We start from the raw sequence: 24,750 nt of genomic DNA, 5'->3' as shown, positions 1-24,750 counted from the left end.
AACCAATCATGACATAAAGTTGCCCTTTCACACATGTAGCACACGACAGGAGACGGTCTGTGTCAGATGCGTTCGCACCTACAGGAAATATCCTGTTTGGTTTAGGCGAAGAATGAACCAGCGCTGTGACCGCGGTGTTATCATTGTCATGTAGCCGATTGTTTTTTTGGTCATAAACAACATCAGCCTCTTGCCGTTCCTTCAATTTGATGATTTATAACTTACCATCAGATGTTCCTGAATTTTGTCTTCTCTCGTTAGACATTTTTGTTTCCATGGATGTTTGTTTTCTTCTGGTTTCATGCCAGCCGTGTGATAGAAATGTTTTCAACACAGCTACTCTCGAGGCTAGCGTGTTGACTATTGCCTGTTTACACATCAAACGGACACAGAGCAATATTAGCATTTATTTGTAGTCTTGTTTCTGGGGACCTAACTTCTAAGATAAACATTGGGCTCTTTAGCTGCTCCCCTACATTCAAGAGCTAGTCACTAACTGACTATTTTGTGCTGGGAATCTAGCCTAGAAACAAGGTTGATGAGAGCAGTAAAAAGGGACCCAAACAATAAGCTGAAAGACGTTAAAATACTCCATAAAATAAGTAAGAAAGTCCTCTAGTGCCGTGAAAAAGTATTTGCGACCTAACAGATTTCTTCTGTTCTTGCTTCTTTGTGACACATGTTTAAGATCATCAAACACATTTTCATGTCCGATAACAATAACCTGAGTAAATACAAAATGTAGTTTTTTTAATGATGATTTCATGTATTAAGGGGAAAATGCTGTCCAAACCAACCTGGCCCAATGTGAAAAAGTAATTTATCCCCCTTGTTAAATCATGTATTAACTGTGATAACAAAGTCATTGACATCTATCAGTCTGGAAAGGGAAAGTCAAAGGCTTTGGGTCTCCAGTGAACCAAAATTAGAGCCATTATCCACAAATGGAGAAAACACAGAACAGTGGTGAACCTTACCAGGAAAGTCTGGGCCGACCAAAATCACTCCAAGAGCACATTGATGACTCATCCAGGTCACAAAAGAACCCAGAACAACATCTAAAGCACTGCAGGCCTCACTTGCCTCAGTTAAGATCTGTGTTCATGATTCAATGAGAAGAAAGAGACGGAGCAAAAATGGCATCATGGGAGAGTTCCAAGGCCCTCTCACATTTGACAAAAAACATCTTGATGATCCCCAAGACTTTTGAGAAAATACTCTGTGGTCTAACGAGTCAAAAGAGGAACTTTTTGGAAGGTGTGTCCTGTTACATCTGGCGTAAAACTAACACAGCATTTCAGAAAAAGAACATCATAGCAACAGTCAAACATTTTGTGGTAGCGGGATGGTCTAGGACTGCTTTGCTGCTTCAGGACCTGGACGACTTGTCATAATTGATGGAACCATGAATGTGCGCCCATTCATTTGTGGCCCTTAAGCTCAAGCACACTTGGGTTATTGAGCAGGACAATGATCTGAAGAACACCAGCAAGTCCACCTCTGAATGGCTTAGTCAAAGTCTGGACATTAATCTGATTGAGATGCTGTGACATGACCTCAAGCAGGCCGTTCATGCTCGAAAACCCTCCAGTGTGGCTGAATTAAAACAATTCTGCCACGTGTGGGCGATAATGACTTCACAGGGATGTGAATGACTCAATGCCAATTATTGCAAACGCTTGATTGCAGTTGTTGCCGCCAAGGGTGGCACAACCAATTATTAGGGTTAGGGGTAAAATTACTTTTTCACATTGGGCCAGGTTGGTTTGGACAGCCTTTTTCCTTAATACATGAAATTATCATTTAAAAACTACATTTTGTATTTATTTGCGTTATTTTTATCTGATATTAAAATGTTTTTGAAGATCTGAAGCATGTAAGTGTGACAAAAAAGCAAGAACAGAAGAAATCTGTAAGGGGGCAAATGCTTTTTCACAGCACTGTACACACATGCCATCAATAAAAATTATAAACCACTGCATTTAATAGTGGGGGAAGACAAGTGTAGCCAGGAATAAATTAAATCATTGCCATTGTATGGTGGTCTACTGAAGTTGGATTTGATCCCGAGCATCTACAAATTACTCCTTTTTCAGCCATCCCATTGTTTTTGTGCGGTTCTCTGCTAAATTACAACTCGACTCATGATGCATGAAGCAGATGATAAAGTAGTGCAGGGGTTGTGAGTATCTTGTCTTTCTTTAAAATGGGCTAAGGCCATTTATAATCAACTAGCATCACTATTCATTTTCTCTGAGAGGACCAGAGGAGCTATAGTGGAGCTTATTCCTCTGGTATGCCTAATCGATGAAAGGGCCTTATTATGTTTGAATGGCATCTGAACAATTCATCTCTATACTTTGCCGTTCTCCTTTGAGGATCTTTGCAAGAACGTAAAGCGGAGAAGTGTTACATTTTACTTCAATTTCAGAACATGAAGTAAGCCTCTGCTTTAGGGGCTCATTAAGAGTTTGACAGAATGGGGTAGGATGGGACACAGGGAGGGAAATATGTCTCTCTAATTGAAAACTCCCTAACCTCATTCTCCTATAAACAACCAAAGTAACAACAAAACTTCTGACAAGCCACATGGATCGAGGGACTGATTCTTTGCCAGTTGGAGGACAGCAGAGCCCACAACAAGGCTTGGGGAGACTCTACAGTATGCACTGAGGCCCAGAGGAGGGGAAGTCGTGGGGGTGGTGGTGGGGGGCTATAACCCTGGCAGAGCTGTGCTGTTGCTCCGTTTACAGTTGTAGTCAATTCAGAGATCAATGGAGAAACAGTCCTTGGGACTTCAGAGGGAAGCTGCATTGTTGCGGTGGAGAGTTTTACATGATTTTTTTTTAAACGAGACAGAACTTTGTTGAGAGCATTTGTTTCTCATTTTCTGCTGCTCGGGGGATCCATTGCGGTTAAGCATCAAGAGGTTTTTGTTTAAATTTCAAGAGCATAAAGAATCCCATTCTGACATGTGAACACATACATGTTGTACAAACTCTGTGGTGAACACACCCTGGTGGGACTGATACATTATACAATTAAACGCAAATCAACCCCATTTGCATTGTGAGTTTGACTAAAGTCGAATTGAACAGAATTTTTGTTTCGGGAAATGTAAACTAATGATACAGCTATTGTACAGATTGTTCCATTTTTCAAATGAGGATTTAAATGTTTTTGGACATGGTGAAACACCCCTCTCCGTGGATATTTCCCATGGCAGTGTTTGACTGACATTTAAGGGCTGCCATTGCGAAATGTGCCGCCAAATTCCATAGTACGCTTTTGAGGCGGAAATTAGGGAACACTTTACTGAGTCAAATTGTTTTGCTCATTTCATTCACAAGGTTCAGTCAGTTGTTGTTAGTTTACTTTTTTTCTAAGTAAAGCTACTACATCACCGTTCAAATGTACTTCAGTACAGGAGTAAGTGAATGCCGCACTGTTCATAACGCCATGACGTTTGGCACGGATTGCGACCGTCTTCAGTTCAGTTGTACGCTCAGTTGGTTCTGCTATATGCTTCACTCTCTTTCAGTAAGGGCGCGCTCACACTATCCTCCCGGACCGAGACCCGGACTTTAGGGTACTTGTCCCCCCTCCCTCTCCCCCCCGCGCCCCAGCCCCGTTTGTACTCACACTACCAGGGCCTCGGCCAATGCTTCTTGCTGTCCATACGCCTTCAAGCCATAACACGTCACACGCATTGATCGCGTGTGTGGCTTTGTTTACAAATCTTTCCATAGACCTCGGAGTTTTTGTGCGTCTTGTCGACTGTTTTTGAATATTTTCATCCGACCAAATCTGCAGTAAACACTCCACCTCCGCACCACACCAACGTGAACCTTTCACCGCCATTGTTGTTGTTGTTAAATGTCCGCGCATGGTCCGTCCTTCTATTTACATGTCCGAACAGGCGGACATAACGCTACTGCCGTATGGCTCGTGCGCGTGCGCGTGCACGTGCGCACGCTCGTGCTCGTACATGTGCAAACGGCTCCGCTAAAGCCCACCTCTTTCAAGCGGGCCGTGGCGGCCCAGCTGGCCCCAGTTGAGCGCGGAGCGGGTGCGCTCACACTACTTAAAGGTACTAGACTTTAGCTGAAAAACCGGTTTTGGCCGCGGCCAAAAGGATAGTGTGATCACGCTCTAAGGAACACTCACACCGTCCATCCGTACCGTGCCCCGTGCTTTAGGGAACTTGTCCCCCCCTCCCTCTCCCCCTGCGCCCCAGGCCCGTTTGTACTCACACTACCTGGGCCTCTGCGCGAATACTTCTTGCCTGCCTTTACGTCATCACGCCGTAACATGTCACACGCATAGATTGATGTCATCGCAAAAGCCCACCTCTCCCAAACGGGCCGTGGCCGGCAAGCGTACCGCACACGGTTGCACTCAAACTGGTCAAACAAACTACTTTAGCCGTGAAACGTACTTGGGCACGGTACGGATGGACAGTGTGAGAGCCTGCTCACACTGTCCTTTTGGCCACGGCCAAAACCGTTTTTTCAGCTAAAGTCTAGTACCTTTAAGCAGTGTGAGTGGACCCGCTCCGCGCTCAACTGCGGCCAGCGGACCGTCCACGGCCCGCTTGAAAGAGGTGTGCTTTAGCGGAGCCGTTTGCACATGTACGAGCACGAGCGTGCGCACGTGTACGAGCACGAGCCCTACAGCAGTAGCGTTATGTCCGCCTGTTCGGACATGTAAATAGAAGGACGGACCATGCGCGGACATTTAACAACAACAACAATGGCGGTGAAAGGTTCACGTTGGTGTGGTGCGGGGGTGGAGTGTTTACTGCAGATTTGGTCGGATGAAAATATTCAAAAACAGTAGACAAGACGCACAAAAACTCCGAGGTCTATGGAAAGATTTGTAAACAAAGCCACACACACGCGATCAATGCGTGTGACGTGTTACGGCGTGATGGCGTATGGACAGCAAGAAGCATTGGCCGTGTGAGTACAAACGGGGCTGGGGCGCGGGGGGGAGAGGGAGGGGGGACAAGTACCCTAAAGTCCGGGTCTCGGTCCGGGAGGACAGTGTGAGTACGCTCTGAGTGTGCCCTAATTATGGCTAAGGTGTGTTGACACCTCTAGTGCTCTTCTATGTTGGATACAATAAAAAGTGTTTTTTTTTTCAATCTTAATCAAGAAGTACACAGCGTTCTAGGATACCGTTAGCAATGTTTTCCTTCTCAAATGATTTTTGAAGCGTAAATGCAATTGCCAGATATAAAAAGCTAATATTAGGCTAAAAACAAACTACGCCATGGTCGCACCACCACTCCCTTCCTACTCATTTTGCGCGATAGGCGTGATGGCGATGATTTGTAGTCTCATTTAGCCACTTTTTAGCAACCGCCTTTTGAAGACACGTAAAAGCTTCAAAATTCAAAAGTGGTGTATTAGCCAACATATCCAATGGCTAACGTACAACAAAAAGCGAAAGTCTCTTCATCCTTGGTTAACATTATTTCAGGCATTTAAACAAAAACCCATTCAAAAACCTTTTGTTGTCTTCGAGGCAAGGGAACCGGAAGTGCAAAAATGCTAACTTACTTCCACTCATTCTTTGTGATAGCTAATACCTGCTAGACGTGTTGACGTCATCACTGATAGGCGTCACTCCTCAACGTCATTCAACAGCTTCAACCATATATAAAAAACTACACAATTAAACATGCTCAGGCAGGAATGTGATCTGTATTACAACAAAAGTTTCTGCAGCGTACATTTTACGTAGGCCTACACTGCTACATGTAGCTAGCTACATGCTAGTCAAGCTGTATGTTGTTTGCCGATGTTGTTACTTTCTCCCCATTTTCAGATCCCATTCCTGCTGGAACTTGTCCAGTTGTGTCCATTTTGAAGACTTTATTGGTGATTTTCCATGGTAGAAAGTGCTGATAACGTTACTCCACAGTCACTTGCCTACTAACTAAGTTACATGAAGCTTTTGGTTTCATGGAATACCATTTCACAGATGAGAAGTTGTTTTTCAATATTTTACGAATGTATTGAATTTGATATATTAAAAAAGGTAGGTCCTAATCCGTCTTTAAAGCTAACATTAAGTGACTGTCCTGATATCAATTAAGCGAATGCTTGCTTATTTCAGGTATTAAGTAGTTAGTGGGATAATATTGCAAAACTTACATTTTTATATTTTTGGTTGATTACAAATATGACAAAGTAGCCCACTCCAAGGAGATGACTTCTTGACAAAAAAAATAATTTGACATTTTACAAGAAAACAGTTGCGACAATTACCATGATTCAGGTGTGTGTGCACATACTGTGAGCTATTAGCTCCAGCCTTTATGAAAGTGATAAATGGGAGGCCTTTGGCTTTAATGGGCAGTTGGGCCAGCTGTACCAACTCCTTCTCGCTCTTGCATCCTCTGGCCAACCCAATTAGTCACATTGATCAAGTGAGCAGCAGAACAATGGCTTATACCCCGCTGGAACCACTTCTGTGGTTTAGTCACCACCTTCACACTGGTTGGACATGATGGATCGCAACATACAGGAAGCTGGGTGATCTCACATCCCAAATAAGTTCATTGTTAAAAGAAGGAGGGAAGGAAACTAGCCTTTGTTGCAGTTGTACGCATGTTTTGGTTTTACAAGTGGGAAACCAAATGTAAAGCAGAATGCATCAGATGTCTGTGTGATGGCGAATATAAATGATGACATGTGTACTTAGTTGAGAAAGAGACAGCTGTATTTGTCATACCATGCCAGTGGAGGGGGGTAGATGCCACTTTGTCTCTGTCGTCATGCTGCTGACTGTTGTGGTCTCTTTTTAACATGTTCAATTCCTCACAGATGTGGGGTTCACTTTTAAGGCATATTCCCTATCATGGCCATTAAACCCATGTAATGGCGCCAAGATGTTCGCAAAGACAGAGGCCTATGAAATAAAAAGCCTGCTGTGCTCCAGACAAACACTCTCGACACTGAAAGAAAAACATAATAATTTGAGTATTTATTTTGCCTTTTACCACATGCTGCACATACAGCAACACAAAGCTGTTAAAGTTTCTAAAACGGCTTCCTTGAAAGAAAACCTCGGCGGTATAACAAACGGCTTGTGGGAATACAAAACATGGCAAGCAAAGTTGAAATAAAGACGTGATCTTTTAATCAGATATGTGCAGCATACAGTCTGAAAGAACACTGTAATTGGACACTTTTAACAAGCCTCTCTTTTGCACCGGGAGTAATGGAGAACGTCTGGCTGCATTTGTAAGGTTCCTCTTTTCATTGCATTCCTGCTGAGAAAACCTTACACGGCTTAAAGCAGACAGACCATATATTTTTCAAACAGCCAGACTCATAAAGAGGGAGAAAAGGCACGGGTCCTAATCCACACTTTAATGAGCGAAAACGGAAGTAATGACATGCAGGGAGTAATCTTTCTTCTCTCCGCTCCGCCAATTGACACCAATAACCCGTGGCCGGCCTAATGCCCCGCCTGTGACATGTCGTGTAATAGGAAAGGAAAACTTCTCCGGGGATTTTCTCCCACAGGCAATTATTAAGAATGATGACACTTTAACAATAGCTGGATCAGAGCGCTCAACTTTGTCATCATGAGTGAATCCTATTATGCGGCGGCATAATGGCCGTCTGTGAAAGGAGAAAGAGAATGGGTATCACAAGGCATCTTTTTGCGCTGGAAAACAAAGCTTATTTGAGGCGTCTCGCCATCCGAGCCGGCCTTTGTGTCAGCGTGCGAGCCTCAATTGTTTTCTCCTCTGCGACTAAATGCCCCGGCTTAATGTGGTTCTGCAGCTCGGAGAAATGATAGGACAGTTTAGTCCAAATATTATGAATGCATTCATTTATGCTGATCACATTTGTATCAAATAAGTATACAGACATCACAGCTTTCCGAAGCTTTATTTTATCTTTACATGCATTAAAATTTCTCTGTTATAAACATTTCTGGATTGTTATCGGAGACGTTTGGAGAACATCTTGACAGGATGAAGATGCTACTTTGGTTTCGAACAATGGGAGGCTGTTCCAGTCAACCCCCCCACCCCAAATACCTAGATAGCTAGCAATTTAGGCAATAAACACTTTAAGGAATGGCAGCTTGCCATCCCCTTTTCTCTGTCTGTGTGTGTTTCACTTTGTAGCATCTTAAGGCCACAGAGAGGTGCTTTTGCCAAATGTTTTGTTTGGGCTTCATGCAGGTTATAATTTGATTTAAACATGCATGCAAAATGTAAGGAGTGAGCAACACATTTACTGACATACACCTCCGGATTTTAGTGTTATTCTAAGAAATTGCTCTTTGAAAACAACTTAAAAGATACATTTCTTAGCAAGACTCCAACTGTAGAGAGTGTAGAGAAAAACCAAAAAGGTTAAGAACTTTCTTTTCATAAAGCTCACCCCTTCACTGCTCAGAGCAAACTGCTGGATCAAACAATGTAGCTGGTGTTTCAGAATCATCTGTGTCTTATCACTGGAAAAAGAAGAAAAAAAAAAATCCCTAAACAGAAAAATATGGAGAGACAGACTTTTCTTTCAAAGAGCCTGCAGAGCGGCTGTTGTCTTTAAGGAGGGAGGGGAGATTGCTTTCAGCGGCCTCAGCCCAGGACTGGTTCTCATCATTTTGACAATAAAACTGGAGCAGTTGAAACAAAGCAACGGTTCATGAAAAAATGAGGGGGCTAGGAGATTTCCGCCGGTCTGCACTGAATTGTCCCCCTGTTTAAATCCAACAGCCAAAAGAGGAGCAGAGTGGTGACTTTAGGGAAAGCTTTGGAAAAGCTTTGGGAGGCTTAATTCCTCTGCGGCACCCTGGGGCTAAAGGACGTAGGGATCAAAGGGCTTGAAATGGTTCAAAGATGAATGAGTGATTGTGCTTTAAATTCCCAGAGGTTTTTTGTTTTTTTTTGTAGTGTCAAGGATTTTATTGCAGCGTTTTGTTGCATTTCTTCAAGATCTGAATCAGTTTAATGAGTGTGCCATGCAGAGTTAAGGTCAGATCACTGTTGATTAGGACACAATACCTAACTGACTTTATGCACTTGTTGTTGCTTTTGTGTGGACACAAGGAGCAGGCAAGAATATAAGAAATGACTCTGCACTCCCTGTACAACATTCATGTCCATTTGACTCACAAAGGGGGACATTCTGTATTAAAAGAGCACATTGGTAATGAAAAGACAGGCAGTGCATGCTTTTAACAAGGCTGAAAGATTATTAACACTATGGTATGTACATATTTACAGACAAAACTGTACACTTTTTACATTTTGCTGCTGATAAATGCATTAGAAAAGAGTCCAATTCATAAGAAAATACAACAGGGGTGATTGTCCTCTCACACGTCAGCGCTCGTGGAGACCTGTGATAACCTGGGGTCAGAGTCGATCTCGAAGCGGTAGTGGTAGCCCTCCCACACCTCCCGGCAGGCGTCCCGCAAGTCATTGATGCGCTTCTTGATGCCCTTGCGGTTGAGATAAAGTACAAAAAGGAAGATGAGGCCTACGAAGCCCAGGACAATACCCAAGAAGACGTAAGAGGTCTGCAAAGCAAGGTCGGCCCCTGCACCCCTCTGGTGGCATCCCAGAGTCAACGTGCCCACAGCGAGCATGGATGTGTTTCTCATGCTGGCTGGGAAGGCGCACACGAGGCCCTCAGCATCACCGATGCGCCCCTGCGATCTGTTGAGCCAAAGAGCAAAAGGTTCGATTCCACACGTGCATGTAAATGGGTTTTCCCCCAGCAGAAGATCAGCTCTAGGTAGGGTGTCCAGCTCTCGCAGGCCCTCCTCGGGCACCATCTTGAGGGCGTTGAGGGTCAGGTCGAGCTCCCCCAGATGCTCCAAGCCCGAGAAGGTGGAGTTGTGGATGGCCACCAGCGAGTTGTTGGAAAGCTGGAGCCGCTGCAGACTGGTCAGGTGGGAGAAGATACGTGAGGGTAAATATATGAGGCCGTTGTGAGAAAGGTCCAGACCTTTCAGGTTCCCCAGGGAGCTCCAGCGGAGAGAGGTGGCCAAGTCCATCACTGACGAGTGGTTGTAGAGAGCTCGGCTCAGGTTGAGCTCCCGCAGAGACTGGTTCTGCACAGTGAAGGCCTCGGGGTGAATGACCGCCAGCTGGTTGTTACTCAGATCCAGGGAGCGAAGGCTGCGGAGTCCGGCGAAGGTATGGGATTCCACCTCGGAAATTCTGGATTGGAGGAGATCCATGAGACATCATTCACACGTTCAAATCCCAGACAAGAGCAGTATATTATATAAAGCGATGTTTCCAGAATCGATTTATTTTGAGGCAAAAATTCAATTCAATTGCAGTTGTCATTTTAATACAAGTTGAACGCCCCCTTTCTAGTGTAATGCAACCAAATTGATGAAATCTTCTTGGCTGCTCTATTTTTGGAATAATGAGGACCTATGTCTGAGTATAAAAAGTAAGTTTTGGACTGTCCATGATATGTTTGTTGTTATAATTCTGACAAAAAGGCCCAGGAGTGTGCAGGAGAGTCTTACCTGTTATTACTCAGAGACAGGTTGGTTACGTTCTCCAGCCCTTTAAAGCACTCCGGACCGATTCGACTGATTTGATTCCCGGTTATAAAGAGATTCCGGGTGTATCCGGGGATCCCGGTCGGGACACTCCGCAGGTCTCTGGAGACGCACTTCACGGTGTGAGCCGCCTCCGAGCACTCGCAGCGCGGAGGACACGACGCGTAAACGGAGCCGAGCAGCGCGCACAAAACAACGCGCTGCGCCAAATCCAGCATGTTGGAGAAGAAAAAGTGTGTGCTCCGGGTGCGGCGAGCATGAACCAAAGAGAAACGCGCGAGAAAAATGGGTAAATGAAACGCTCAGCTCCTCCAAGACATCATCATCAGCTGTTGTCCCGGCTGGGAATGCGCTTCAACTTTGCATGTGTGCAGAAAGTGTGGCCGGGAGGCTGGGTCTGATTTCCATGAGAACAAAACCGGGGGTCGCGCTGATCAGAGAGGGGGTGTTTGATCCTTTTGCCGTGGAAAAGCGGGGCGTCGCTTCTTCTCCAACAATGAAGTTAAAAGGACCATCGCCTGGTGAGATGATATGCGGGGAGGGGCTTCTCCCCTGTCCGGGTCCACGAGATCTTTCTCTCAGCCTCGAGTAGACGCTGCTGCTATGAGAGAGGAGGAGAAAGTGTCTGAGCTCTCAGCTCTCCTTCTCTCCGCCTGATCCTGTGGCGTTGGCCCATAATGCAGTTCTTTTCACCTGGAATTTGGGTCTGGAAATCTGGACTTTTAGGAATGCCTGCAGGACTGCAGAAAAGGCAGAACTATTGCACGAAATGGGTAGAATACATGTGGCATAAAAGTCCCACCAAAGCACAGATTAAAGTGTAATCACTGCCTAAAATCACCCTATGGTTTTTTTCTGGCACTTATACATCAAATAAGCAGATTTTTTTTTATGTAACAACTATTAAAGGAGAAATCTGGGAGAGTCGCTAACAGCAGGACGTGGCTAACACTGATTAGCTCGGGGCAGTACGGTGAAGGCATTAAAACTTCTTTTTTAACCACTAATGCTGCTGAAAATAACACCAAACCTCTACAGTAGCAGTATACGAGTCCCTACACATAAAACGAAGCACCTTCCTTTGGGATTGACTTTGGTAATCCACTAGAATGGACTTAACTATGAGAGGAGCTGGTACAGGGGCCAGTAGGTAAGTAAGCTCTTTTAATAAAATCTGCGTTCACTAACCACGTTGTTGGTGCTTCGGCCTTCACTGTACTGCCCCGAGCTAATCAGTGTTAGCCACATCCGACTGCTAGCGACTCTGCTGGATTTCTCCGTTAATAGTTGTCACAAAAAAACTGTCTCTGTGCCTTATTTGATGTATAAGTGCCGAAAAAGACCATGGGATGATTTTACGCTGAAATGATACTTTAATAGTCAGGGATAAGTCTTATTTTATTACTGTGATTTTGTTTTGTACGTTTATGTATTTTTACAGAATTATACTTAAAATAAGACATTTTATATTACTTACTTAGCCTAAGACTTAGACCTTTGGGATGACTCCCGCAAGGAAATTGAGTTTCCATCACCTTACAAAAACACAAGGGAGGTGTAAAAAATACAGTATAGGATAACCAATAAACTCTTGGCTAAATAAATACAGGAAGTATAAAAAACAAAACAATGAACAGTAACCAATAAACTCTTAGCTAAATAAATACAGAAAGTATAAAAAAACAATAAACAGTAAGCAATAAACTCTTAGTTAAATATGTATATTTATATATATGAATATAGGTCAAATAAAATTCACGGAAAATGAAATCAGATAAGTGTAGAGAAAGCGTATAAGATAAAATCTGTAGGACAGAAATGAGCAGTAAGATTCAATTATTGCACTTAAGTGGTGGATACAGTTATTGCACAAAAAAGAAGAAGATAAGTGTCCAGGTGTGTAAGAGAGTAAGTAAAAGTACCAATACAACCGTGTACAAATAATGTGTTACAAGTAGGCCTATCCCAACAGCCCTGCATTCAAAACTGTAAAAGTACAAAAGTATCAGCATCAAAATGTACTTAAAGTACTAAAAAATGAAAGTCCTCACTATGCTGAAAGGCCCCTTTCATAGTGAAATAACTAATACAATTGGATTATAATAATAAATGCATTGTTTCCATCACTTTAATGTTGCAGCTGCTAATGGTGGAGCTCATTTTAATCACAGTATAAACAGCTGGGTAGTTTCATTTATCATAACGTATTAGCCGGTTTATATTTCATATTAATAATCTGAAAATGTAAACTAACTAAAAGTTGTGAAAAGTACAATATTTCCCTCTGAGATACAGAAGCAGAAAGCAGCATAAAATGGAAACAATCAAGCAAAGTATAGTACTTGAGCTAATGTACTGAGTTACTCTCCACCACAGCTGTTCACTAGCTGGTGAATGTGATGTCCCCGGTCATTCCCGTCTACCCAGGTGGTATGGTAAACGTGGGGGAGGGGTGTATGGAGGCCAGACTGAAAGCCTTTGATCCCCCTTAACTTGAACACTGTGATGCTCGGCAGGATAGAGCCCGCTGAGTGGGACTTTAGCCACTTGATAGTGGAGTATCAAAGCCGTGTCAGCTTCCCTTCCTTAATGTTTATTCTGACAGCTTATAATGATTATTACAGGAACCACTTCAGGGTGTATTTATAGAAACTTCAGGGGGAGGAGGACTTCCTTTCACGGACTGACTGACAGCCTCGATGAAACGCAGTGGTCATAACTGACATCTCTCACATTGTCATCTCTCCATTAGTTGCATGTATATAGGTCCTGTGCATGTGTGTGTGTTTCGGGCCTGTGTGTTTGTAACACGAATAATAACAGAGTGAAAAAAATTGAATTTCCCTTGCGGGATAAATAAAAGTAATTCTTCTTCTTCTTAATTCAGTGATGGAAATCCCAGTTTACAAAAACAAACAAATTTTCACACATGTCTAGAATAATAGACATCTTTATTGGTATTATAGCTGTAAGTCATAAACACATTCAGAGTTCACACAGTCACTTCTCGCAGGAGTCTTAAATTCCTTGTGGGCTTTATGATCTGCAGCATAAAAGATGTTTTGGGGATTAGAGAAACAAAAGCTGGGCTTAAAATTACTGACTAGTACAAGTATATATGGATAGTGGCACTAATAATAGCATCCCAAGTGTCTTTTGTCAGCGGCCTGAATTGCTAGGACCACAGGTCTCCACATTCCTGGACCTGGCTCCTGGATACAACAAGGCACCTCAGCAGGCAGCAACCAAAACCATTCAAGTCATCTCCGCTCAGTTCATGCACTCCAATAAAGCATCATTGGTGTACTTCTCATCTTCTCAATTTCTATCTCTCCTCCTAAAATATACCTATACAGGTTTAGATTTTTTTTTAATGTCAAAAGCCGTTATAATGACAATGTTGTGAGTTTCATGACGTGATCTCAAAGGGCCATTCATTCATTCATAGCTCAAAATATAATGAATGAGCCGTTTCACTAAAGAAAACAAGTCGCATATTCAAGGACAGTTTCCAACATTTAGCGCAATTACAGAGAACCAAAGGGCTTTTCTTCTGTTTGTTTCTATAGGTACTTTCCACAGCCACATTCTCTAAGTTTGGACAGGGACGTAAAATGTCACGGCACTTTAGGCATAATGAGCATATTTCCAGATTTCTTTTTTTAAAACACATGCTACTTTTAGTAGCATCACTCAGAGTGCAGGGGCCACCAGTCTGCGTGCTTGCACAGTCCCAAAAAATCTCTATTTCCCAATACTTTCAAGCATATTTTAGACTTTAGGGCATAAAATGTAACACTTAGCAAGATCCTTATAATAGGCGTTAGTTAATAGGTAGGTAAAAAGGGCCTGATAGGATTCTTGTTAATATTATTATATATTAAGTGTTATTAATAGCATCATAAATGTGATTATTAGATTAGATTATTATTATTAGTTAGATTATAAGACATTTATAAGCACTCATGAGAAACACTCGTATGCACTTATTAACAGTTTACTATGCTTACGTGAGCAAAATGCCTTGTAAGGGTTAATACATCCTTTATAATGCAGTTGTTAAAATATACTTAAAGAGAGATGACATGCTGCAAAAGGCTTGAACTGAAGCTGGCTGCCGCAGGTGCGCACGCTCTTTGCATCTCTCCCAAATGAGCACTACATGTGGTCAACGTTGACACGGTTGCTGTATGTCATCCCGCTCTCTTTAAATATCTTTTTAAAAGTTAATTGGTGCATTGTAGGGATTTACTAACAGTTATGTGCCATTGTCCTAGCTTTACATCTGGTAGCTGCAATACAAGCAATGCATAGTTAACTGATAATAAATGCATTCCTCATAAGTGCTTATACATGTCTTATAATCAAACTATAAACATGTTTATGCTACTTTTGACATTTCTATTGTTATATTAACAATAATAATGTTATAACCATCATATACCCTATTAACTGAGGCTTATTACAAGGAGCTTCATATAAAGTCTTGCCACATAAGGTTGTATACGCAATAAAAGAGTCAACAGTCCTGAAGTGTCACCGAAGGCTTCAAAATCATTGTTCAACTTGAATCTTTCAGTTTCCTTGTTTGAATGCTTTGAGAAACTGACTGCAGCTCTAATCTACAGAATCTGTATAGCTACACACAAAACAGTTCAGACTATTGCATCTACTAATCAGGCATGTCAGAGTCTAATGTAATATTTATTCTTGCTAAGGTCTGCCAGCAATCACATAAAACTTGAACAAGATTGAGAGAAAGATATGGAGTAATAAATATAGAAATCCATCACGAGGCAGTTGTCTGCAATGAAATGCAGCTGATTATTAATCAAGAAGCCACAGCATGTGTCAGAGATCTTTCTCAAGCACTTGTATTCTTGCATGCGACACACACGTGCTGGCATGCAAACGCATGCTCTCTCCGATCGCTGTGTGCGTGACTAACGCACACGCGTGATCGCGCACTCACTCAGGCACCGATCTGCTTTGCTGCAGAGCAGAGGATATGTAGAAGTGAATTAAAGAGGACAAAAATGACACTGTAAATTATTCAAAGGAGAAATCTGTATAGTGAGCGATCAAGTTTGCAAAGTATATAAAGAGCACCTGGTGTAGAGTATAATATGTGATCAAATATTTACAGGCAACATGGGTGAAACACACACAAGAGGCCACAGAATACGTGCTTCCAACAGAAGCCCAGTGAGGAGAGTAAAGTCTAGAAATCTGGCACTGTTAACCCTGACGTTAAATCCTCAAGAAAGAAAAAACAACTGATTTTAACTAATAAGATCAACACTTAAATTACATCTACTTTGGATTATTGCAGGATGTTGGCCGGTATATATCAAAGCTTTGTGAAGCAGCGCTGACATTTCACAATGACCTTCGAATGTGATCTGCAGAGGTGGAGAACAGCAGGGGAGACGCTGGTCAGACGCTGGGGGGAACTGGGGATATTCAGCAGGGGTCGGCGAGTGTGAAAAAACCTGAGGATCCTGGCTACCTGCTGCTTCTGGCAGCGCCGCGGACAAAGAGAGGGCTCAACACTTTTTTCTGTTTGATTGCAAACAAAAAGGGGATTTAAATCTACTCACGACAGCCATGGCAACGGATTTCGAGTGCCAACCATCATATGGAATCAACGTTTTGTTTTTTAAAGGTGTGAAAAATAACTATAAAATGTAATGTGTAAAGGACTTGTGAGAGGGGTTATTTCTAGGCACTGGCTCTTGCTTCTTCCAATAAAGTCAACATTTGAAATGGCAAAAACAACACATCTCTCAGGGTGAACAAAAAGCTTGAGCGGGTTTCAGAACTCAGACACCGACAGGCTGTTTGTTCAATAACCGTGGAGTCACCAACGAGCTGCTCCACTAAAGAACAACATATATTCAAGGACACAGTTTGACTTGGTCTCCCATTCTCCTGCATTTGGCACGAGTATAGGAAAAACAAAAGCTTAACTATTCTGTTAGTTTCATAATAGTTCCCACACCCACATTCATTTAGGTTGCTACAATCTGATGATCGGTAGTCAAAGGCATGAAAACATTTTCCTGTAAACCTATTAAAGTAGTACCATGAGGTGATATATGTAATGCATGTATAATGCATCTGAGAAAATATTCATTTTTAGAAGACGCAGCCTTTTTTCTTTTTTTAAATATGCTACGGAATTAAGTAAGAAAATGCAGAAAAATACAAACTGCTCTGGCATGTTTAGCTTTAGGTTGCAGCACTGTACACGAGCTACATTAGATCAAGCATGAAATGCACTAAAATCCCTAGAAAGGCATCTAATTGATTTAACATGTACTCCCCGGTACAAAAATGGCATTCCGGAAGCACTGAATCATGGGATTACACTCCCAATCCATTACAAAGTAAGATAATCAAAATCTGAAAGCAAGGCATGAATGTGTTCCCTTTGAGAATTCGACAATGTGTGTTCCTCTATCCAACTATCAAGTCTACATTTTGCAGGTGGCCATGTCTTAAACCTGCTGTTAGGCTTTTCAATAATCCTAATCCATTAAGTGTGTTTGTTTGGCGGTGAAGTGGTCAGTCACGTTTCTCCAAATAAATGACTGAATATCAATGAGTTTCCATCACTAGGGCGTTCCAGCTTCAGCGCCACTAACTGGCCGCCTGCTTCCCACAAACCAAGCATGTGTCGGCAAACGTGTGTTAGACATTCCTGTTCAACAATCTTCTCTTGGAGGTAAGCAGTCTTTATCTCCTTGATTACTTTTACGCTTGACACCCTGTGATGCACCCCCTTGTTGGCTAAAAGGTCAACCCCACATTCGACCTGCGGGGGTTCCACTGTGTCCTTAACCTGCTTCCCAGGTCACCGCAGGTTGAGGGCCAGAGCCACTGTAAGGATGACGCCATTCAGCATCAGGAAAGGCAGCCAGGTCTTCAGAAAGCCGGCACAGCTGGATCGAGCAGAGAATATCCACAGAGAGGAGAGGAGAGGAGAGGTGAGGAGAGGAGAGACAAAAAAACATGGGGGTGAGGAGAAGAGCATGGAAAAAAACCCACAAACTGATCTCTTGGCATCAACATTTCAGTATGGACAATACGTAAAAAAACAAACAAATAAAAACAAACAGCCAGACCAGTTTATCAGTCAGCTGATATCACAAGATTTTATTTCATCTGTATTTTACATATTATTTTTTCAGCGTTCATTTCTAGAATTGGTTAAAATTTTAATGCATTGTACGTATAACAGCCAAACTAGATGGGGAGCAGAAGCAGAACATACAGAGGTAGGGTGCAGCATTGCCCACCATTTATGTTTATCATTTTAAAACAGATTGTATTTGGGCTGCAAACTCGTTAGGGTTCATGTGTAGACGGCTTTAACGCTGCCTCCCTTTGAGCGGAGTGATACTAATATTATCGTCTCGCAGGTCTCTGCTGATCGTGGTGGTGCTTGCTGCCGTGGTCCTACATGACGCTTCCTGCTGCTATTGTCACTGTTACTCATATATACTATCACTAGTTTAATAAACTATAAAATTTGTAGCTGTATTGTAGCTGCTATTGCCACTACTCATCATTGATCATGTTTGCCACCATAATTATTATCATTTTCATATTCTGTCACCTTAGCTGTGCTTGTTTCTACTATTCTGTTGTATTAACTGCCTTAACATATACGTCATATTCACATTACTATAAATATTATAGTTACTGTTAGGCTTTGCTTGCATCTCTGGAAGTGTGTCTGTCTGTCTCTCCCTGTCCATCTGTGTGTCTTTTCTCTCTTTCTCTCTCCTTTTCTTCCTCCCCAACCGGTCAAGACAGATGGCCGTCCTCCACAGAGCTGGGTCTGTCTGACGTTCCTGCCTGTTATAGGGAAGGTTTTCGTTGCCACTGTACTCTACAGAGGAATTGTTGGGTCTATGTAAATCATAAATAAGTCATTGAGTGTGGTCTTTACCTACTCTGTAAAGTGTCCTGAGATAACTTTTGTTATGATTTGACACTATAAATAAAATTGAATTGAATTGAATTGAATTGAATATTACTGAACGGTTGGCTCTACTCGTAGGGCCAACAGTTCTCAAATCGACTTTGTGTCAGCGTAAAAGCTTACTGCTAGGAGACAAATGTCAAGAGGAACAGATCGCAAAGGGCGCAGTTACCTAATGTAACGTTAGCGATGCAATCTTCATACAGTAGTTATCAACAGCAGTAGCAGCTGGTAATATCACCATTTTAACTGCAACACCATCACTTACAGCACGTACAGTGCAAATGCGCTCCGTTGTGCCAAAAACCTCTCTCCTGCCGTACTTCTCCGCCTTCTCACATTTGTCTGATAGAGTTAAGAGCAACAACCGCTAAAAAGGCCGCGTTCTAACAGTGCACTATACCTGACTAACAGTCACCTTTTCTCTGCTAAACACAACTGTTAAGATCGCTAAAAGCGAAGGGGGGGATTTCAGCACCGTCCTGCTCTACAGTGAACTTAATTTTGCTAGCTACAAACAGGCTAATCTAACCGCCAACAGCCTAATTACTTCAAGAAGAAGTTGTTTACTGTCAACTTGTTCCTTCAAGTTTCACATAACTTAATCTCGTAAATAAGTTAAGTTGCCTGAATCATCAAAAGTTAGGCATCAGGAATGAGATTGGTAGAGCCGGTCTATTCCCATGGCTACATAGGAATATGCAATGGCAACAGGTGACGTGACACAGATGACGCAGGCCCACACTTCTGTGGCCCACGTTGCTGCTTCAATTGGATATGATTGACGCACTGTGCTGCGGGCACCCCACGACATCCGCGTCGCACCGCCTACGCAGCCCGTGGAGTTTGGCTGTAATGTATAATAATGTTAGATGCTCTCATATGTTTACGAAAGCAACCTTTTGAGTCCCTTTGCAGAGTCATATCTTTTCACTCACACAAGTCTGTTTTTGTTCCAAAATTCACTATATTGATTGCCATATCGGTATCAGTGAGTTTTTCCCCTTTAAAATCGGTATCGGTCTCGAAAACCCCATATCTATCACACACCCCTGCTGAAAAGCAAAACAAGTAGCTTGTACAAATAAAAGCTGTTACGATACTGAGAAAGCAAAGTAAAGGTCGCTGATGTCGTCGCCACTGTTAACCAAAGTGACTACGGAGGGAGGTGACTACAGTGACTTTAATCGTCTTATCTTATCAGCTTCTTATCAACGATCACTAGAGACCCACTGGGTTATGTAGTCCAGCCATGTTACACCAGTATCGAAGGCCTTCGGGAGAAATGTCCTAAATACACTCTCACTACAAGCCAAGAAACAGTCTCTCTCTTTCTCTCTCTCGTCCTGAGACACAACAGGTTCAAGGCATAGCAGTAAAATCATGGCCGGTCCCCTGGGATCACAGGGAGCAACCTCATTCACAAGCTTCAGCCCTACTTCTTATGTTGGCTTTGAAAAGAGCAGCTTTAGATTATAGGGCCGGCTGTAGTTTGGGCCTTAAAAGCAAACAAAATGCTGATATTTTTGAAAAGAGGATGATGATGATGATGATGATTTCAAAACATTAGAAAAATTGCAACTGTACTGCTACTAGTATTTCACCTAAAGACAATAAAGTGTCATCAACATGTCTAGTTTAGGCTTATTTCTGCCTTTGCCAAAAATGTTGCTGCTAAACAGTTTTAAGCTAAGTGGCCACTTTGTTACTGGAACAAAGCACTCAGCAGCCAGAGGCAGGGACGAGCAGGGATGATAGATTAAACACCCCCAGTTATTGCCACTGTTTATAATTGCGACATTATTGGTCGTTTGGAAGAGCAGTTGGTGGCCCTGAAGGCTCTGCTATAGGTCTTGCTGCCTACCTATTACAACAAAGTTCAGCAAAGACGTGGAACAGCTCAAGGGTTTTTGTAGATATAGAAATGACCAACACTTAAATTCCACACTGTTCTAACTGGCACACGATGAGTTGGTCATAATGTATTTGAGGTAGAAACGTCAGTAGCAAATATCAAATCAAATTCACACTTTATTACTGACTCACTATATTACTGAATGTAACGTTAGGCCTACATCTAGATGCTGTGGGTTTGGAGGTCTGAGAGCTGCAGGAGTACCTCAGCAGTCCATGAAGTTATTGCTCTCATAACCAATATTAGCTGCCATGTTTAAAATTGAACCTCACTACGGTGTTCTGAGCAGAGGAGGTCCGCTGGCTGCTCATTTATACAGCGTATACACTGAAACACTGCTGCGCTGTGCCGTCCAGCTCAGCATGTGGTTATACTGTGACACCCTGGTGTCAGTTTCAGGCAATTTAAAGAAGATAAACACAGTCGACGGTCTAGCGTAATGCCAATGTGCTCTGGCTGGCTTCTTCCTAATGCATGCTGCCAGCCCCTCGGACTATACATATATTTAATGCTATCAACATGTTTGAAGTGCTGACTCATAGCTTTGTGTCTGTAAGTCTAGAATGCAGAGACATGAGCAGGCATCTTCCAGGGGATGCTCTGCCAGGCCTGAATGGCAGCCATCTTCTGTTTGTGCTTGGTTCAGGAGCAGCAGGTGGAACACCTGTTCATTTGGATTAAGATCAAGTGCTATGCTTGCTATGGTTTACCTACTATGGATGTGAAGACCCTCAAAACACCCTTTAGCTTCATAGTTATCAGTCACCATTTCAGTTTAAATCCACTGGAGTAGATATGGCCTACTACCATGGAAATCACACCAGTGTCTTAATAGTGCCCTATCTTTCTATGCTATTCCAAATGATACCTTTTTATGTTTAATATAAGGCTTTGTGCTACAAAAAAACGCCAGTATTTTCATGTCAAATCTAGCCTTGGGACTCTATAGCCCCTTTCACAGATGCACTGCAAACCTGAAATGATCTCGACATTACCCAGAGAAGCTGTATGTGAGAATGCAAAGGTCTGAATCAGTTGAATCTGAGCTTACTCTGCCATCCCCCTAGTACAGAGTCTGTGTAGTGTCTGACCGAGCTAGTGTGTGAATAGAGCAGCTCATTGTGGAGAGAATTCACAGTGAGCAAGGGGACGTGTGGATGACATTTATATCATGCGGCTGCTGCAAATCCAGAAGAAAACAAACATCAGAGGGGGAAGAACACGGGTGATTTACTTAAAGACGTCAAGCTAAATGTCTAACTGGAGAGACAACAAGATTTGTGAAATTCTGTCGGTAAGGGCCAACGCTGAAATCATCAAACAAATTCAAGGAACGGCGGTTGTTTATGACCCAATGGCGTCTTCTTATTTACACACGTTTGTTTTCTTTCTTTTTCTACATACATTCGACATGTTCTTACCTGACATGTTTTCCATGGATCAGAGCAAAAAGGCAGAGGTTGACCATGTTCCAGGAGGCGCTGTTTTCATATCGCATCAGATTCAGAGCCATAGCGACATGTGAGTGACAGTTGTCACAGCAAAGGTTGTGCTTAGGAGAAAATAAGAGTACAAATCATCACTGGTTTATACTTATATAAATAAAAGGATATAAAAAAAAATGTCCCCAAGAATGCTTATTTACCATCCTGTGCTTATATTCCTCTGAAGCATCGTGCACCGCTGTGTCCCAGGCATTGGAGCCACTCGCGTAGACTTTGCTAGCATCGAGCATCCAGTACCTACAGTCAAAGAGAAACACCTAACTGCTACAGAGAAATAGGTTTGGTTCTATTTCTTTGTAGCAATATGTTCACTGACACAACAAGACAAAGATTTGTATTCACTTACTTTGTTGGTCTTCCAAAAGCCATGTTGTCTTCCTGCAAAAAAACGACAAAATGTTAACTGCTTTTTATTATTCCAAAACAAATACCACTATTATGTTCCTTTAATCCGCCTGGGCTCATTGTACGTCCTTTTTTCTATTAGACTAATACTAACCCTACATGCAAACAGCCAGATGGCAACTTTAGGTTTTGGTGTGCTACTAATTATTTGGCAGTAAAAATTTGAACCTAAATCAAACAGTTAAAAGATTTTTCAATTTAAAAATGAACTGTTTCTAGTCCTTCTGTATGTACCTGTTTCTGAAGAGCTGCTGTGAAGCTCAATGTGTATTTCTGCTGTAAAGTTGTTCATACTAACATGGGGGTCTATGGGGATTGACCGGCTCTTGGTGCCAGCCTTAATAGAATAGAAATAGAATAGAAATACTTTATTGATCCCAAGCTGGGAAATTGCAGTAAGTGGCCATTCGAGGAACTGCAGCTTTTGTCACTTCTGTGTTGGCTTCGAAATATGTCCTTGAGATGATCAGATGGTTACTAAATTAAGAAATGTGCCTCACAGCTTGTATTCCTTTTTGTGCCAAATGGGGCATTTGCTCTGTTAAAGCAGGGGTGCCAACGCAGAGGGCTTCTGCAAAACAACACACAACATCATCTGGCAAGGTGCTGTGTGGATCAATCCAGCACATGCAAGTGCACCTCCTTCCCGGATGATTCTTTTTGTAACATGGACACAGTATTTCAGTTCATATAGAACAACTGCAACCATGATAACGCTCCAAAGTATTAAATCCTTCCTCATAGACTGCTGTGCAGTGTTTAGCCTTTTCGAGCTTACGGATCTTTAACTTTAAATGATTTTTAAATGTGTTAGTGTGAACTATAGAGCCAGTGTACTGTACTTACTTTAACATACAGGCTAAAATATTCTCTCCAAATCGACTTATGTAAAGTTATTACTCACTGAGACAAAGTAAGGTCCAGCAAAGTCCCGGATGACCCCAGTGGAAGTGCATATTCCCATGTGGCCAATGAATGGAAGCACCCATCTGACCAAAAACACAAACATGCAAAGTGAATATTACAATAAAAGTAGCATTTATGCTCTGCACAAATAGTCACAAAATCACAGTAAAACTGAAACTCTGGTTTTCACCACAGATCAGGTCTCCACTAACATCCTTCCAATATCTGTGTATATTGAAATATAGAACATATAAGGTATGTTGGAGTCCTGGGCCCCAGGCTGTGGAACAAACTCTCTTGGGGTTTCTTCAGTCACAGCTGAACCTTTCTTTTCTAGGTGTTGTGCTTGAGTCATGACTTGAGTTGGGATGCCTGTTGTAATATAATATGGCAATCATATTTTATTCCTTTAATATTTTATCCTTCTGTAAAGCACTTTAAAACCTAGGTTTTGCACTCAGTTACACCCGAGTCCACTGACATAAAAACGGAGGCAATAATACTTGCAAAAGCTGTGAAAATAAATTATTTTCCTCCAACACAATACATACACACACTTTTGGAGAACCGTTCATTTAGGACTAACACTAAAATAATCCTTTGGACTATCAAACCGTTTTAAAACAATGTGACAATATGTCACTGACAAATAGTATTCAAGCATTGTAGCTGTCACAGCAATACGGTGCTGACTGTGGGCTTAGTGAGCTGTAAGCTTCACGTTTACAGTGTAAATCCGTTTCTGTGTTCTTTTCTTTTCCATTTTAGTTTAATTTCTCTTTATTTGTTTTCTAATTTATTCTTATGTATGCGCCCAAACACATTTTCATTTCCTGCTCGACTCCCAACATTAAAGCATGGTGAATTCATATTCTGGACTCTTAACTATGAGCGAGTCCACGCTGAAATAACACATTTTTCACAGGGACTCAGCAACAGGATGGTACGTCTGCTAGCTAAAGCTAAAGCTAATGGAGCTGTCACTTGCTCCCGTGTCCGGGGGTCTGGTCGGGGGCGGTAACTCACGATAACACGGGGATAGGTGTCCACACGATACAGTAGGGGAAGCGACTGGTTTCCGGGTTAATCTTCTCAGACGCTATGCGATAATTCTTCATGGTGTCTTTTTCAACAACATCCGCCATCACCAGCTGTGGAAAATGAACTTCATCTGTCCCACTCACAGATGCGTCACGTCACCCGAACTACACGGAACGAAACCGGAAACGTTGCGAGTATAGCTTCTAAATAAAATTCAATACGTGCCCGTTTTGGTTATAAATACGGTTAAATTTAGGGATGCGCGCCGTCAAAATTAATTCCTGATATTCGCGTAACACCGGGGAAACCCGCACTAGAAAAACAGAGCCTGGCAGTTTATATATTTGGCAATATAATATTTAGTGGGTAAAGGTAGATTTTACGTTGAAAGGTAAAGCCGGAAGCGCTTTCTCTTGTTCCAGCTGGCTTGATTC

The 24,750-nt window shown here is 42.3% G+C and overlaps 2 protein-coding genes across 2 annotated transcripts; both read right to left on the bottom strand.

Moving 5' to 3' along the window:
* Positions 1–7,996: 7,996 nt before the first annotated feature.
* On the bottom strand, positions 7,997–10,993 carry tpbg1b (trophoblast glycoprotein 1b). The gene is made up of 2 exons (XM_083926234.1): positions 10,519–10,993; positions 7,997–10,198 (listed from the first exon to the last, which is right to left on the bottom strand). The coding sequence occupies exons 1-2, from the start codon at positions 10,770–10,772 to the stop codon at positions 9,349–9,351; spliced, it is 1,104 nt and encodes a 367-aa protein (XP_083782360.1). The 5' UTR covers positions 10,773–10,993; the 3' UTR covers positions 7,997–9,348.
* Positions 10,994–13,509: 2,516 nt separating this feature from the next.
* tmem222b (transmembrane protein 222b) lies at positions 13,510–24,441 on the bottom strand. Its single transcript, XM_083925376.1, has 6 exons — positions 24,302–24,441; positions 23,274–23,358; positions 22,311–22,342; positions 22,105–22,201; positions 21,881–22,011; positions 13,510–17,498 (listed from the first exon to the last, which is right to left on the bottom strand). Exons 1-6 carry the CDS (start codon positions 24,418–24,420, stop codon positions 17,411–17,413), a joined length of 552 nt encoding a protein of 183 aa, XP_083781502.1. The 5' UTR covers positions 24,421–24,441; the 3' UTR covers positions 13,510–17,410.
* Between the last annotated feature and the right edge of the window lie 309 nt (positions 24,442–24,750).

This window comes from Echiichthys vipera (genome assembly GCF_963691815.1).
Source record: "Echiichthys vipera genome assembly, chromosome: 13".
NCBI classification, from domain to species: Eukaryota; Metazoa; Chordata; class Actinopteri; order Perciformes; family Trachinidae; genus Echiichthys; species Echiichthys vipera.
This window is presented reverse-complemented; position numbering and strand designations above follow the sequence as displayed.